This window comes from Aythya ferina (genome assembly GCF_964211825.1).
Source record: "Aythya ferina genome assembly, chromosome: 28".
NCBI classification, from domain to species: Eukaryota; Metazoa; Chordata; class Aves; order Anseriformes; family Anatidae; genus Aythya; species Aythya ferina.
In genome coordinates, this window is record NC_140325.1 from 2351179 (window position 1) to 2367215 (window position 16037).

The window sequence follows — 16037 nt, forward strand, 5'->3', positions numbered from 1 at the left end:
GGGATCCTGGGGCGCCCCCCTCCCCAAAACCCCATGGGGGTCCCGGGGCATTTTCCCCCCCCCCCCCCCCCTCCCTTTCCAACCCTGGGCCCGGTGCGGAGCGGGGCTGGGCGGGGTCCCGGTGCCCTCGCCCCCGCCCCCGGTTCCCCCCGCCCCTCCCCGCCCTCCCGCCGGTGCCGGGGCTCGGGGAAAGTTGCGGCGAGCCCCGGGAGCGGCGGCGGGGACCGGGAGCACCGGGGGGGGGGCACCGGGAGCGGGGCAGGACCGGGACCGGCACCGGGAGCACCCCCGGGTAGGAGCGCGCAGCACCCCCGGTGCTCCCCATCCCCGGAGACCCCCCCCCTTACCCCGGTTCTTTGCCCCCCCCGGTGCTCCCCATCCCCGTTATTCCCCCCCCCGGTGCTCTCCATCCCCGGTGCCCCCCCCCCCGTTATCCCCCTCCCCATTATTCCCCATTTCCTCCCCCCCCCCTCCCCGCGCATCCCCCCCGGTGCTCCCCATCCCCATTTACCCCCCCTCCCCTCACTCCCCCCTCGCTGCCCCCCATCCCCGGTGCTCCCCCCCCCCGTTACTCCCCCTCCCCATTCCTCCCCATCCCCGGTACCCCCCCCCTCAATTCCTCCCCCCCCCAATTCCCCCCAATCCCCGTGCGCCCCCCCAATCCCCGTGCGCCCTCCCCATCCCCGTGCGCCCCCCTCCATTCCTCCCCATCCCCGTGCGCCCCCCCTATTCCTCCCCATCCCCGCGCGCCCCCCCCCATTTCTCCACATCCCCGTGGCCCCCCCCTCTTCCCCGGTGCCCCCCCCCGGCGCCCCCACCCCCGGTGCCCGGGATGCCATCTTAGCTCCGCCGCCCGGGGCCGGTGCCGGTTGCGCAGCCGCCGGGTACCGGAGAAGGGGAGGCGGCGGCGGGGCGGTACCGGCGGCTGCTCCATCGCCCCCCCCTCCCGTTCGACTCCCCCCCCCGGCCCGTGGGGGTCGGTACCGGAGGGGGCTGAGGTCGGGGCCGGTGCCGCAGGGGCCATGGAGGCGCCGCGGAGCCCCCCCGGGCTGGAAACGGAGCGAGAGGGGCTGGAACCGGCCGGGGGCTGCCCGGCGCCGCTGGACACCAAGGCTGCGCCCAGCAAGAAGATTTGGGTCAAGCTGCGGGCGTTGTGAGTGACCCCCCCCCTTCAAACGGGACCCCCCCAAAGCGGGAACAGCCCCCCCAAAATCCTGAACAGCCCCCCCAAACCGGGACGCCCCCCCCAAACCGGGAACACCCTCCCCAAAACGGGACCCTCTCCAAACCGGGACCTTCCCCAAAAACTGGGAATGTCACCCCCAAACTGGGACCCCCCCCCAAAACCAGGAACGTCCCCCCCCAAAACAGAAACCCCCTTAAACCAAGAACACCCCCCCAAACCGGGACACCCCCCCCAAACCGGGAACACCCCCCCCGAAACCCTGAACATCCCCTCCAAACTGGGACCCCCCCCGAAACTGGGACCCCCCCCAAACTGGGATGCCTCCCCAAACCGTGAGCACCCCCCCCAAAACCCTGACTATCCCCTCCTAAACAGGGACCCCCCACCAAACTGGGACCCCCCCCACAAAAACCCCTGACCATCCTCCCCAAACCAGGACCCCCCCAAACCCTGAAAATCTCCCCCAAAACTCTGAGCACTCTCCCCAAAACTGGGACGCACCCCCCCAAACTGGGAACTCCCCCCCCAAAAAACTTGAGACCCCCCCCAAAACCCCAAACATCCCCCCCCAAACCATGAACATCTCCCCCCCAAACTGGGATCCCCCTCCCAACACATGAACACCCCCCATAAACCAGGCCCCCCCCCCAATCCAGGGTACCCCATAAATGGCCCCCCCTCCCTCCAGGTGTGAGGCCCCTCCCCATAAAGCCCCCCAAAACTGCCCCCCCCTCACAAACCAGGACCCCCCCCCCCAGCAGGGACCCCCAAACCAGGACCCTTCTCTTACCAAACATTGCCCCCCCCCTTTACACCCCCACTTTGCCCCCCCCCCAATCTTCCCATACACTTTGGTCCCCCCCCCAGGCAGGACCCCCTGGGACCCTCATCTGCCCCCCCCCCAAAACCCACCAGCGCCCTCTCCCCTTGGGGACCCCCAGGTGCCCCCCAACCCACCCATTCCCTGCTCCCCCCCCCACGCACCCCCCCAGCCACCCTTGGGACCCCCCCCATCCCCTGCACCCCCTCGGGGTGTGCACCAGCACCCATGGGGGCTGGGGGCACCCACAAACCTGGGGGTGCCGGGGAGGGAGGGGGGGGCACACGGGGTGGGCAGGGGGGTCTGGGTGCCCCCAAAAATCCCGGGGAGGATTTGGGGGGGGGTGTCGGGACCGTGGGGGGTGGGGGCGCCTCGTGGGACACCCTGGGTGTCACCGTGTCCCCCCCCTGCCCCGGGGGGGGGCTCTCGGTGGCACAGGCGCCGCGTGCTCGTGCCCACGCGTGAGCTCACGTGCGTGCACGCGTGTGCGCCCTCGTGCCCCGGCCGCGCACGTGGGCGTGCTCCGCAGCGCAGCCCCCAAACGTGCCCGTGGGCGTGAAGGTGCGCACGGGCACGCGCACGTGCACGGAGCTGGTGTGTCCCCCCCCCGGGGGGCACGGGGACGGAGAGCGGGGCTCGTGCTTGTTGGGCGTGTTTCACGCCGGCCGCCCTCGTGCAAACTCGTGGCGGGGTCGGGATTTGGCCTGGGTGTGGAACGGGGTGAGTGTGCGTGCAAGGCTGAGCGTGCAAACGGCTGGGCACGTTGGTGAGAGCGTGCAAACGGCCACACGTGTTGCTGTGTGCGTGCAAATGGCTGTGCACACGTTGGTGCATACGTGCAAACGGCCGTGCTCACTGCTGTGTGCGTGCAAACGGCCATGCACACGTTGGTGCGTGCGTGCAAATGGCCGTGCACACAGCTGTGTGCGTGCAAACTCCGTGCTTGTTGCTGTGCACATGCAAATAACCGTGCACACATTGATGTTTACGTGCAAACGGCCATGCACACGTCGGTGCATGCGTGCAAACGGCCGTGCTCACAGCTGTGTGCGTGCAAGCACCCGGTGGGAGCGTGCACACGGGTGGGCTCGCCTGTGCTCGTGCACGCGTGGGCGCACGGGCGTGCACGAGGAGCTCGTGGGCGTGAGCGCACCTGAGCGGGCGCCGCGTGCGCAGGTGTGCGAGCGCGTGGGCTGCGCCCTGCTCACCCTCCCCCCCACCTTCCTGCTGCCGCCCCCTCCCCAAAATCTCATGGGGGGGGTGGGGGGGCTCTGCCCATGCCGTCCCCGTGCACCCACGTGTCCTCTGTCCCCAGGCTGGGTGACACGGGGACTCGAAGCGGGTCCCCGGGGTGGCACTTGGGGCACGGGGCACCCCAGGGTGCCGGTGCCGGGTGGGGGGAGCCGCCTCTGTGCCCCCTCCCAGGGTGGCTCTGGGGACACTGGTGTCACCCTGGGGTGCTGCTGGAGCATCCTGAGCCTCCATCATCCTCGTGGCAGGTGTGGGACGCGGGGAGGTGACACGGGGAGGTGACACGGGGAGGTGACACGGGGAGGCGTGGGTGGTGACAGGCAGCCCGTGGGGACCGGGGGCGTGGGTGGCACCTGCCTGGCAGCGCTGCTGCGTGACGCAGGAGACCCCCTGCTCCTGGCAGCTTGGGGGGGGGCGGGGGGTGGCTGTCCCCCCCCCTGGTGGTGGCTGTCCCCCCTCGGGGGTGGCCGTGTCCCTTGGGGGTGGCCGTCCCTTGGCCGTGTCCAGCTGGAGGTCCCCGGGGTCTGTTTGGGGCGCCTGGCGCCAGGCACAAATGGGGAGTGACACGGGGGTCCCATGGGGCCGTGTCCCCAAGGATCGGTGTCCCCAAGGTCTGGGTGTCCCCAAGGGTTGGTGTCCCCAAGGGTTGGTGTCCCCAGGGGCGCATGTCCCCAGGGGCTGAGTGTGCCCAAGGTCTGGGTGTCCCCAAGGGTCTGTGTCCCCAAGGGCTGAGTGTCCCCAAGGGTTGGTGTCCCCAGGGGCACATGTCCCGAAGGTCTGGGTGTCCCCAAGGGTCTCCGTCCCCAGGGCTGGGTGACCCCAGGGGCTGAGTGTCCCCAGGTGTGCGTGTCCCCAAGGTCTGGGTGTCCCCAAAGGTCTGTGTCCCCAGGGGCGCATGTCCCCAGAGTCTGGGTGTCCCCAGATGTGCATGTCCCTAAGGTCTGGGTGTCCCCAAGGTGTCAGTGTCCCCAAGGGCTGCATGTCCCCAAGGTCTTGGTGTCCCCAGGGGTCTGTGTCCCCAAGATCTGTGTGTCCCCAAGATCTGTGTGTCCCCAGGTGTGTCTGTCCCCAGCCGTGCACATCCCCAGAGCCGTGCGTCCGCGCAGGGGACGAAGCCACCGTCCCTTCCCAAGGTGACATTCCCCCTGCAGCTCCCCAGCTCGGCGGTGACGTCTGGCGGCCCCCCCGGCCCCCCTCGCTCGCCCGTCACCGTCACCGTCACCTCGCCAGGGCCCCTGTGGCCGTGCGCGTGCCTTGCACGCCTGTTCACCACCACGCGTGCGCCTCCGCTTGCACACGCGCGTGCGCGCTCGTGCGCCCTCCTTGCACGCTTACGGCTGCGCTCGTGCCTCCCTTGCACAAGCACGGGGGGGGGGGCTCGGCGCCTTGCACACGCGTGTGCAAGCGGCGTCACCCTGTGGGGAGGAGGGGAGGGGGTGATGTGACCCCCCCCCCAAAAAAAAAGGCAGGCTGGGGGAGGACGCTAACGAGGCTCCGAAGCTCGTTAGGAGCGGGGGGGAGGTGGGGAGGGGTTTGGGGACATGGGGACCCGGTGGCTTTGTCCCCAGGTTTTGTCCCCACATTTTGGGGACCCGGTGGCCGGGGCGGTGGCAAGGCCCCCCCCGCGGTCCCTCCCCATCCAGGCGGTGTCCCCTCCTGGGGACCATCCTGTCACCCCCCCCAGGCTCCTGCAGGACCCCCCCCACCCCCTGGTGACTGTCCCCAGTGCCACCCCCGTGTGCTGGGGTTGGGGACAGGGGACACGGCGTCCCCCCCCCTCCCTCGGTGGCTTTGGTGTCACCGCGTGGTGGCACGGAGGGACAGCAGCACCCGGCGGTGGCCTTTGGGGACAGTCGGGAGCCCCCCCCCGAAGCCACGTGTCCCTGGGCGGCGATGGGGACAGAAAGGGGACAAGGGGACAGGAAGGGGACGTGGGGCCTTGCACAGAGCCAGCAGCGCTTGCACGAGGACCTTGTGCAGCCTTGCACGAGGATTGGGGACATTGCACAAGGGTTGGGGACCTTGCACGAGGATCGGGGACCTTGCACAAGGATGAGGGACCTGAGGGACCTTGCACAAGGATTGGGGACCTTGCACAAGGGTTGGGGACCTTGAATTAGGATCTGGGACCTTGCACGAGGATTTGGGACCTTGCACGAGGATGGGGGACCTTGCACGAGGGTTGGGGACCTCGCACAAGGACCGGGGACCTGGTGGCCGTGCCCACCCCCGCGCCCACCCCGCGGCCCCGGGTGCCTCGCGCCCGCTGCCAGCTCTCGTTAGCGCTAACGAGGCCGAGGGCTGCCAGGGAGCGGGCGGCCGGAGGGAGCGCAGGAAGCTGCCGCCTGCTTTCCGTTAATTAATCAGCCCTTAATTAAATCGTGCCCGGCCCCCGGGGCCGTGCTGGGCTCGGTGCCAGGACCCTGCCGCCGGAGGTGACGCGCGTCGGGGTCCCCTCCTGGGGACGCGGCCCCCGTCCCCCTGGGGTTGTCCCCTGGGGCTGTCCCCTGGGTTTGGTGGCACTTGGTGGCTCCCTGCGGGGTCCCCGAGGCCACGGGGAGGTGGTGGCTCTGGGAACAAGGTGGCACCGGCCTCGGGGACGGCGTGGTGCGCGGGTGGTGGGGACACGGTGGGTGCTGGGTGGCACCGGTGGGGAGGGGCCAGTGGGGAGCTGGTGGCACTGGGTGGCACTGGGGGGGAGCTGGTGGCATTTTGTGGCAGCGATGGGGACCTGGTGGCACTGATTGGGACCGGGTGGCACTGGGTGGCACTGAGGGGGACCTGTTGGGTACCAGTGGGGACCAGGCTGGTGGCAGCGATGGGGACCTGGTGGCACTGGGTGGCACTGATTCGGATAGGGTGGCACTGGGTGGCACTGATGGGGACCTGGTGGCACTGGGTGGCACTGGAGGGGACCTGGTGGCACTGGGTGGCAGCGACGTGTCCCTGGTGCCATCAGGAGGCAGCAGCAGGCACCCAGCGTGTCCCCGGTGCCGGTGACACCGCGGTGCCACAAAGTGCCACAAAATGCCACAGGGTGCCCGCTCCTGGGGCTGCCACCCCCCCACAACCCCCCCTCTCTGTCCCTTGTCCCCCTCCCCATCCCTCCCTACCCCCAGGCGGTCTGGGGACAGTTTTTGTCCCCCGTTGTCCCCGGTCCCCCGCGCTCGGGTGGCAGCCGGCGTGCGGGCGAGGCGGCTGCAGCGGGAGACGGGTGAGGCTGCGGGGGCGGCGGGCGCGCAGATGGGAGCCCCCCCCCTACAAAACCCCCCCTGACAGACAGACGGACGGACGGACAGACGGAGAAGGGCTCGTCTGGGGAGGGGGCAGGCTTTGGGATTTGGGGGTGCGGGGTTTAGGGTTTGGGGGTGCATTCTTTGGGGTTTGGGGGTGCAGGGTTTAGAGTTTGGGGGTGCAGGGTTTGGGGTTTTGGGGTTTGGGGTTTGGAGTGCAGGTTTTTGGGGATTTTGGGGTGCAGGGTGTAGGATTTATGGATTCAGGCTTTGGGGTTTTGGGGTGCAGGGTTTAGGGTTTGGGGATTCTGGGGTTCAGGCTTTGGGGTTTGGGGAGTGCAGGGTTTCGGATTTGGAGGTGCAGGGCTTTGGGGTTTTGGGGTTCAGGCTTTGGGGTTTGGGGATTTAGGGTTTAGGATTTGGAGGTGCAGAGCTTTGGGATTTGGGGGTGCAGGGTATAGGATTTAGGGGTTCAGGGTTTGGGGTTTAGGGGTGCAGGGTTTAGGGTTTGGGGATTCTGGGGTGCAGGCTTTGGGGTTTGGGGGTGCAGGTTTTTGGGGCGTGCACTATTTTGGGGCCGCTGGCTTTTTGGGGTTCAGGCTGCCGGGTGCTGCGACTGCAGGGCGCTGGGTGCCGCCCGCTCAGCTCTGCCCCCACCGGGGGGGGGGGGTCCCATGGGGGGGGTCCAAGGACCACCAGCGGGGGTCCCACGGGGATTTGGGGGGGGTCCCGTGGGGGTTGGAGGGGGATCCCACGGGGGCTGGAAGGGGAAGGGGATCCCATGGGGTTAGAGGGGTGATCCTGGGGGGATCAGAGGGGGGGGGTCCCACAGCCCCCAGCGGTGTCCCCCCCCCCCAGGCTGCGCTCCATGGTGAAGCAGCTGGACGGGGGCGAGGTGAACCTGGAGGAGCTGAGGAGGAACCTGGAGTACACCGCGTCGCTGCTCGAGGCCGTCTACATCGACGAGACCAGGTGCCCCCCCCCGGGACGGGGTCGGGGAGGGGGGACGCGTGGGGACCCCCCCCCGACCCCCCTGACTCCCCCTCTCAAGTCCCTTCAGCCCCCGACTCCCCCTGACCCCCCCCAACCCCTTTAACCCTTCCTAAGTCCCCCGACTCCCCCTGACCCCCCATGACCCCAACCCCCTGACCCCCCCCAACCCCCCATGACCCCCTAACCCCCCCTAATCCCCCCCACCCCCCCTTACTCTCCCTGACTCCCCCAACCCCTCCAACCCCCCATAACCCCCCATAACCCCCCCTAACCCCAACCCCCTGCCTCCCCCCTTACACCCCTTACCACCCCTAACCCCCCCTAACCCCCCCAAGTCCCCCTGACCCCCTTGACCCCCATGACCCCCCCGTGACCCCCCTAACCCCCCCCATGACCCCCTGACCCCCCCCTGCCTCCCCTAACCCCCTTTCCCCAACCCCTCCAACCCCCCCATAACCCCCATAACCCCCCATAACCCCCCCATAACCCCACCCCCCCTTCCCCCCTCCTTCCCTCCCCTTCCCCCCTCACCCCTCCTTACCCCCCTAACCCCCCCAAGTCCCTCTGACTCCCCCCGACCCCTCTGACTCCCCCTGACCCCCATAACCCCTCCTAACCCCCCCTGACCCCCCTAACCCCCCATGACCCCCCATGACCCTTACCCCCAGACCCCCCCTAACCCCCCCCAACCCCCCCTAACCCCACCCCCCCTTCCCCCCTCCTTCCCTCCCCTTCCCCCCCATACCCCCCCTAACCCCATAACCCCCCCCATAACCCCCCCTAACCCCCCCTAACCCCCCCTAACCCCACCTCCCCTTCCCCCCTCCTTCCCCCCCATACCCCCTATTACCCCCCCTAACCCCACCCCCCCTTCCCCCCTCCTTCCCCCCCTCACCCCCTATTACCCCCCTAACCCCCCCAAGTCCCTCTGACCCCCGTGACCCCTCCTAACCCCCCCATAACCCCCTGCCCCCCCCAACTCCCCTAACCCCCTTTCCCCCACCCCTCCAACCCCCCATAACCCCCCCATAACCCCCCCTAACCCCCCCATAACCCCCCCTAACCCCACCTCCCCTTCCCCCCCATACCCCCCCATACCCCCCCTAACCCCCTAACCCCCCCCTAACCCCATTATTTTCCCCCCCCCCCCCCAACCCCCCCGCAGGCAGATGCTGGACACGGAGGACGAGCTGCGGGAGATGCGCTCGGACGCGGTGCCGGCGGAGGTGCGGGACTGGCTGGCGGCCACCTTCACCCAGCAGGCGCGGGCCAAGGGGCGCCGGGCGGAGGAAAAACCCAAATTCCGCAGCATCGTGCACGCCGTCCAGGCCGGCATCTTCGTCGAGAGGTCCGGGGGGGGGGGCACATAAAGGGGGTGGGGGGGCGTTTTTGGGGGGTAAAGGGGAATAGGGGTGGAGGGGAGGGGGGAGGATGTAGCAAGGAGTTGGGGGGATGCGGCTAGGAAAGGGTTAATGGGGGTGGGTAGGGGGATGGGGGGTGGGGGTGGAGAGGGGGGGGGTGTGGGGGGGTGAGATATCGAGGGGGGGGGGTCCTGGGAAGCTGGGGGGGGTACTGAGGTCTTGGGGAGGGGGTTCTGAGAACCCAGGGGGGGTCCTAAGCAGTTGGGGAGGGGTCCTGAAATGGTGGGGGGGGGTCCTGAGCTGCCGGGGGGGGGTTCTGAGATCTCGGGGGGGGTCCTGAGGACCCAGGGGGGGGTCCTAAGCAGCTGGGGGGGGGTCCTGAAATGGTGGGGGGGGGGTCCTAAGCTGCCGGGGGGGGGTCTGAGATCTCGGGGAGGGGGTCCTGAGAACCCATGGGGGGTCCTGAGAATTCAGGGGGGGGTTCCTGAGCAGCTGGGGAGGGTCCTGAGCTGCTGGGGGGGGTCCTGAGAACCTTGGGGGGGGGTCCTGAGCAGCCAGGGGGGTGCCCAGCACCCAGGGGGGGTCCCCAAGCACCAGATCAGCCCCCCCAAAATTCAGGTGGGTGCTCAGCACCCAAAGGGGCCCCCCCAGCACCCAAAGGGGCCCCCCCAGCACCCAAAGGCCCCCCCCCCAGCCCCCTGCCCCCCCTTGCAGGATGTTTCGCCGCACATACACGGCCGTGGGGCCCAGCTACTCCACCTCCGTCCTCAACTGCCTGAAGGTACCGGGGGGGGGGCAGCACCCCCAGACCCCCCCGGGGCTGCCCCCCCCCAGCGCTTTGCCCCCAGCACCGCCGGTTCCGTGGGGATCCCAGTGGGACTGGGGGGGGGGGGGCATTTGCTGGGTGTCTGTGGGTGCTACTGGGGGTTACTGGGCTCCACTGGGGGTTACTGGGCTTTACTGGGCGGTGCTGGGGGTTACTGGGCTTCATGGGGCGTTACTGGGTGTTGCTGGGCACCATCGGGCTTCACTGGGGTTTACTGGGTGCTGCTGGGCATCGCTGGGCTTTACTGGGTTTCACTGGGTGTTACTGGGCTTTACTGGACATCATTAGGCACTGCTGGGATTTGCTGGGTGTTACTGGGCTTTGCTGGGCTTTACTGGGCATCGCTGGGCTTTGCTGGGAGTTACTGGGCATCACTGGGCATTTCTGGGCTTCACCGGGTGCTACTGGGCATCACCTGCCATACTGGGCTTTACTGGGCTTTACTGGGTATCACTGGGCTTTGCTGGGTGTTACTGGGTATCACTGGGCTTTACTGGGTGTCACTGGGCTTTACTGGGAGTTACTGGGCATCACGGGGCACTGCTGGGCTTTACTGGGTGCTAAAGGGCATTGCTGGCCATACTGGCCTTTACTGGGCTTTGCTGGGAGTTACTGGGCATCATGGGGCATTTCTGGGCTTCACTGGGCACTACTGGGCATCACCTGCCATACTGGGCTTTGCTGGGCATCACTGGGCTTTACTGGGAGTTACTGGGCATTGCTGGGAGTTACTGGGCTTTGCTGGGAGTTACTGGGCATTGCGGGGAGTTACTGGGCATTGCGGGGAGTTACTGGGCTTTGCTGGGAGTTACTGGGCGTTGCGGGGAGTTACTGGCCACCACCTGGCACTGCTGAGCATCACGGGGCATTTACGGACCTCACCGAGCATCACCCGCCATACTGGCCTTTAACTGGGCTATACTGGGCTATACTGGTCCATACCGCTCACCCAACACCCCGAGCCCACCCCGGCCAAGCCCCTGCTGCCCCCCCCCAGAGCCTGGACCTGTGGTGCTTCGACGTCTTCGCCCTGAACCGGGTGACGGAGGAGCACTCCCTGCGCACCATCGTCTACGAGCTCTTCACCCGCCACAACCTCAGCAGCCGCTTCAAGGTGCGCCCGGCGCCCACCCCCTTTGGGGGCTGCCCCCCCCCCCCCCCTTTGCCTCGCACACGCGCGTGTGGCCGCCTTGCACACGCGTGTGCCCTGCGCCGCAGATCCCCGCCGTCTTCCTCACGTCGCTGCTGGAGGCGCTGGAGGCCGGCTACGGGAAGTACCGGAACCCCTACCACAACCAGGCGCACGCCGCCGATGTCACCCAGACCGTGCACTGCTTCCTGCTGCGCACCGGAATGCTGGTGGGGACACCGCGGGGATGGGGACACCGCGGGGACGGGGACGGCACGGGGACAGCACGGGGATGGGGACGGCATGGGGATGGGGACGGCACGGGGACAGCATGGGGACAGGGACGGGGATGGCATAGGGACAGGGACGGCACGGGGATGGGGACGGCACGGGGACAGCATGGGGATGGGATGGGGACGGCATGGGGACAGGGACAGGGACAGCTTAGGGACGGGGACGGCATGGGGATGGGGACACCATGGGGACAGGGACACAGTGGGGACAGAGACACCCTGGGGATGGGGACATGGTGGGGACAGGAACACCATGGGGACAGGGATGGGGACACCATGGGGACAGGGACATGGTGGAGACAGGGACACCCTGGGGATGGGGACACGGCGGGGACAGGGATGGGGACACCGTGGGGATGGGGACAAGGACAGGTACACCATGGGGACAGGGACATGGCAGGGTTGCGGATGGGGACATGGTTGGGACAGGGACACCGTGGGGATGGGAACAGGGACACAGCAGGGATGATGACACCATGGGGATGGGGACATGGCAGGGATGGGGATGGGGACACAGCGGGAACGGGGACACCATGGGGATGGGGACAGGGACACCATGGAGACAGGGACACTATGGAGATGGAGACAGGAACACAGCAGGGATGGGGACACCATGGGGACAGGGTCACCGTGAGGACGGGGATGCAGTGGGGACAGGGACACCATGGGGACAAGGATGGGGATGGGGACACCATGGGGACCAGGACAGCATGGGGAGAGGGACACCATGGGGATGGGGACACCATGGGGGCAGGGGGTCCCAGCACACCCCCCCCCGGTCCAGGCGATGCTTGTTGCCACGGTGACGGGGTGCCACCTACCGACCCCGCTGTCACCATGGGAACGCAGCAAGGATGGCAGGGGCCGGGGTCACCCTGGCCAGGGGGGTGACAGGCGGTGACACCGCACCCCGTCCCCCCCCCTCGTTGTCACGCGTGGCCACGCACACGCACAGGACCCGTGCCCAGGTGGCCCCTGTCCCCTGTGGGGTGTCGCTGGAGCCCCCCAGTGCCCCCAGTGTCCTGGGGGGGGTGGCCCTGTCCCTGACGCCCCTGTCCCCAGCACTACCTGACGGAGATCGAGGTCCTGGCCATCATCTTCGCCGCCGCCATCCACGACTACGAGCACACGGGCACCACCAACAGCTTCCACATCCAGACCAAGTGAGGGCTGCTGGCACCGCACGGGGACACGGCACGGCGCAGGGGGACATGGCACGGCACGAGGGGACATGGCATGGCACGAGGGGACATGGCATGGTGCAAGGGGGCATGGAACGAGGGGACATGGCACAGCATAGGGACGTGGCATGGCACAGGGGGACATGGCACGGTGCAAGGGGACGTGGCACAGCATGGGGACATGGGGACATGGCATGGCACAAGGGGACACAGCATGGCACGAGGGGACATGGCACGGCACAGGGACATGGCATGGGGGCAGGGGGACACGGCACGGCACAGAAGGACACGGCATGGCACGGGGATGTGACATGGCATGGAGGGACATGGCATGGCACAGGGACGTGGCACAGCACAGGGGTACATGGCACGGCACAACATGGGGATGTGGCACTGTGCAGAGGGACAGGGCATGGTGCACGGGGACATGGCATGACACAGGGGGACACAGCACGGTGCAGGTGGCACGGCCCAGCAGGGCTGCCGTGGCATGGCAGAGGTGGCAGGGCGCAGCCTGGGCAGAGCAGCAGGGCTGGGGACAGGCTGCGGGGACACGTGGGGTGCTGAGGGGCACCCAGAGGACCGGGGCAGTGCTGGTGGCACCCTGGGGACACTTGGGGTGACCAATACGGCCAGGATGTAGATGTCCTGGCACCCTGGGGACACTCGGGGTGACCGATATGGCCAGGGCGCACATGTCCTGTCACCACGGGGCCACCGATATGGCCCGGCTACCGCTGTGCTGGCACTGCGGGGACATCCCTCACCCGAAGGGGGGTGCCATGCCGGGACCCGGCGGGTGCCATCGCGGGTCCCCGGTGTCCCCTCGCCCCCCAGGTCGGACTGCGCCATCCTCTACAACGACCGCTCGGTGCTGGAGAACCACCACATCAGCGCCGTCTTCCGCATGATGCAGGACGAGGAGATGAACATCTTCGTCAACCTCACCAAGGACGAGTTCGCGTGAGTCCCCCGCCGTCCCCGCGCTGTCCCCGGGGGGCTGTCCCCACCCAGCTCCCCCCCCCCCAAGCCCTCATGGTGCCTCCTGTCCCCCCCCCAACTCCGCAACCGCGGCGCAGGGAGCTGCGGGCTCTGGTGATCGAGATGGTCCTGGCCACCGACATGTCCTGCCACTTCCAGCAGGTCAAGTCCATGAAGACGGCGCTGCAGCAGCTGGAGAGGTGTGAGCGGGGACGCCGGGGGATTTTTTTTTAATTATTATTATTATTTTTTTTATTTTTGGGGGGTGGCGGGGAGGAGGGGACGCGTTTGGTTTTCATTTTTTGCGGGGAGGAGGGGACGCGTTTGGTTGTTTTCGTTTTTTTTTTTTGTTTTGTTTTTTTGTTTTTTGTTTTTTGTTTTTTTTGGGGGGGGGCCAGCCTGAGCTGCCGGCTGCCCTCCCCAGGATCGATAAATCCAAGGCGCTGTCGCTGCTCCTGCACGCGGCCGACATCAGCCACCCCACCAAGCAGTGGGCAGTGCACAGCCGCTGGACCAAGGCGCTGATGGAGGAGTTCTTCAGGCAGGTAGGGACCCCGCGTGTCCCCCCCCCCCCCCCCCAACACCCCGGGACCCCCCGGTGTCACCGCGGCCACCTTTTGGGGACAATTTCTCCCCTCTCCAGGGTGACAAAGAGGCCGAGCTGGGGCTGCCCTTCTCCCCCCTCTGCGACCGCACCTCCACGCTGGTGGCCCAGTCGCAGATCGGTGAGCCCCCCCCCCCCCCCCCCCGGCTCCATCCCCATTTTTGGGGACACAAACACACACGTGAGGTCCCCTCTGACGCCGTGCCCCCCCCCCCCCTGCAGGCTTCATCGACTTCATCGTGGAGCCCACCTTCTCCGTGCTGACCGACGTGGCCGAGAAGCTGGTGCTGCCCCCCGCCGAGGACGGCTCCAAAGCCAAGGGCAACCCGGTGGCCACCCAGCAAGCCAGGTGGGGGGCCACCAACCCCCCCCAGCCACTTGCCTGCTTCACCAGCCCCCCCCACGTCCTCCTGGAGAGGCCGTGCCTCGGTTTCCCCTTCCCCCAGAGCCCCCCTGGGTGGATCTGGCGCAGCTCAGCCATGCGGGGGGCGCACGCTTAATGGGGACGTGGGCGCACGCGCCCTGCGACGGGTCGGGGGGGGTGACACGGTGACACGGGTGGCTCTGTCCCACCGCCGGTGTCCCCCCGCAGCTCCCAGTGGCGGCAGACGTCCCTGGACGAGCACCTGGAGCTGGGGGGGGACATCAACGCCGACCTGGCCAGCTTCCGCGCCACCTGGACCAAATACATCCAGGAGAACAAGCAGAAGTGGAAGGAGAGGGCGGCCAGCGGTAGGGGACGGTCACCAGAGCCGGGGGGGGGGGTCCCCGGGGGGGGGGCAAATCCGCACTGAGCAGCCCCTGACACTGGTGACCCCTGGGGGTGACCCTTGGGGACGGTGACCCCTGGAGACGGTGACCCCTGGGGGTGACCCCTGGGGATGGTGACCCCCTCCCCGAGACGAGCTGGGTTTTTCTTGGTCCTGGGGGGCCACGGGGCTGCCTCGAGGACCCCCCCCCCACACCCCCTGTTCCCCCCCCCCCCCAGGCATCACCAACCAGGCGTCCATCGAGGAGCTGTCGCCCTACGAGGAGGAGCCCCCCGCGCCCCCCGGGCGGCACAAGCACAACGGCGAGCTGGAATAGCGCCGGCGGGAGCCAGGTGGGCACCCAAAAACGAGGCGGGGGGGGGGTGGGGGGGGCACACGCAGACCCTTTTGGGCCAGCCCTGCCCCCTCCCCTCCTGGCTGCCAGGTCCTCGCCCCCCCCCCCCCCCCGAGTGACGCCGTCCAGCCCAAAGTCTCTCCGATGCCATCGAGTCCAGCGCCATCCGCAGGGAAGGAGCCGCCCGGGTGCCAACCCCAGGTCCTCGGGGGGGGGGGGGCTTGGGACCCCCCAGGAGCCCCCCCCCCAGCCTGTGCCAACCCCGGGTGGCCTCAGGCCACCGGTGACGGTGACGCCGAGCCCGGGTTTTATCCTGGTGGCTTTTTAAAAAAATTTGATTTGTGCCCCCCCCCCACACACACCGGGTGCTCAGGGGAGTTTGGGGACAATGACACCGAGGGGGGGGGTGGCAGGGTTTTTTTTGCTGACACCATGGTTTTGCTGGGGGGGTCCCCAAATGTGGTGTCCCCAAATGTGCCGTCCCCATTCTGCCCCCCCCCCCGGGGACCTGTCCCCATATGGTCCCAGCACCCCCCCCCCCCGCTGTGGGGTGGCTCCTGGGTTACATCTGCCCCCCCACCCAGGGCTGGGGACACGTCCCCATGGGGCTTGTCCCCATCTCTGCTGGCCCCAGGAGCACCTCGGGGGGTGCAGAACAGGGCCCTGGTGGTGGTGGGGGGGGGGGGCAGTGCCAGCACCCCCCGGTCCTGGGGTGCCTCCAGCATCCTCCAGCACCTCCTGGCTCCGGTGTGCCTCCAGTGCCAAAATACCCCCAGGACCCCCCTCCAGCTTCCTCCGGTGTCCTGGCTCTGGTGTGCTCGAGCAGCCTTGAGCATCCTGGCTCCGGCACCCCCCCCCCCAGCACCCTCAAGCACCCCCCCCCCCCCGGCATCCTGGCTCCGGCATCCTGGCTTGAGCATCCCCTGGCATCCTGGCTCCAGTGTGCTCGAGCATCCTCCAGCATCCTCAAGCATCCCGCAGCTTCCTGGCTCCACCATCCTTGAGCGTCCTCGAGCACCCTGGCTCCAGCATCCTCGAACACCCTCAAGCATCCTTGAGCGTCCTGGCTCCAGCA

General features: G+C 68.2%; 1 protein-coding gene across 2 annotated transcripts; it reads left to right on the top strand.

The window, feature by feature from the left end:
* Positions 1-248: 248 nt before the first annotated feature.
* On the top strand, positions 249-16033 carry PDE1B (phosphodiesterase 1B). Of its 2 annotated transcripts, none has more exons than XM_084500041.1 (16): positions 249-292; positions 1018-1153; positions 7349-7462; positions 8649-8831; positions 9559-9625; positions 10668-10784; positions 10889-11029; positions 12155-12255; positions 13111-13236; positions 13353-13454; positions 13679-13799; positions 13898-13979; positions 14081-14207; positions 14451-14590; positions 14847-14960; positions 15904-16033. In XM_084500041.1, the coding sequence occupies exons 2-15, from the start codon at positions 1023-1025 to the stop codon at positions 14942-14944; spliced, it is 1650 nt and encodes a 549-aa protein (XP_084356167.1). In that variant the 5' UTR covers positions 249-292; positions 1018-1022; the 3' UTR covers positions 14945-14960; positions 15904-16033. The 2 variants fall into 2 exon arrangements, with proteins under 2 accessions (XP_084356167.1, XP_084356166.1); XM_084500040.1 differs by lacking the exon at positions 15904-16033 and adding an exon at positions 15053-15075.
* Positions 16034-16037: the final 4 nt, after the last annotated feature.

Coding starts and splice junctions, on each gene's coding strand:
- PDE1B (XM_084500041.1), top strand. CDS start 1,023: ATGGAGGCGCCGCGGAGCCCCCCCGGGCTGGAAACGGAGCGAGAGGGG. Junction 13,800..13,897: donor TGGAGGAGTTCTTCAGGCAG/GTAGGGACCCCG, acceptor TCCCCTCTCCAG/GGTGACAAAGAGGCCGAGCT. Junction 13,980..14,080: donor GGTGGCCCAGTCGCAGATCG/GTGAGCCCCCCC, acceptor CCCCCCCTGCAG/GCTTCATCGACTTCATCGTG.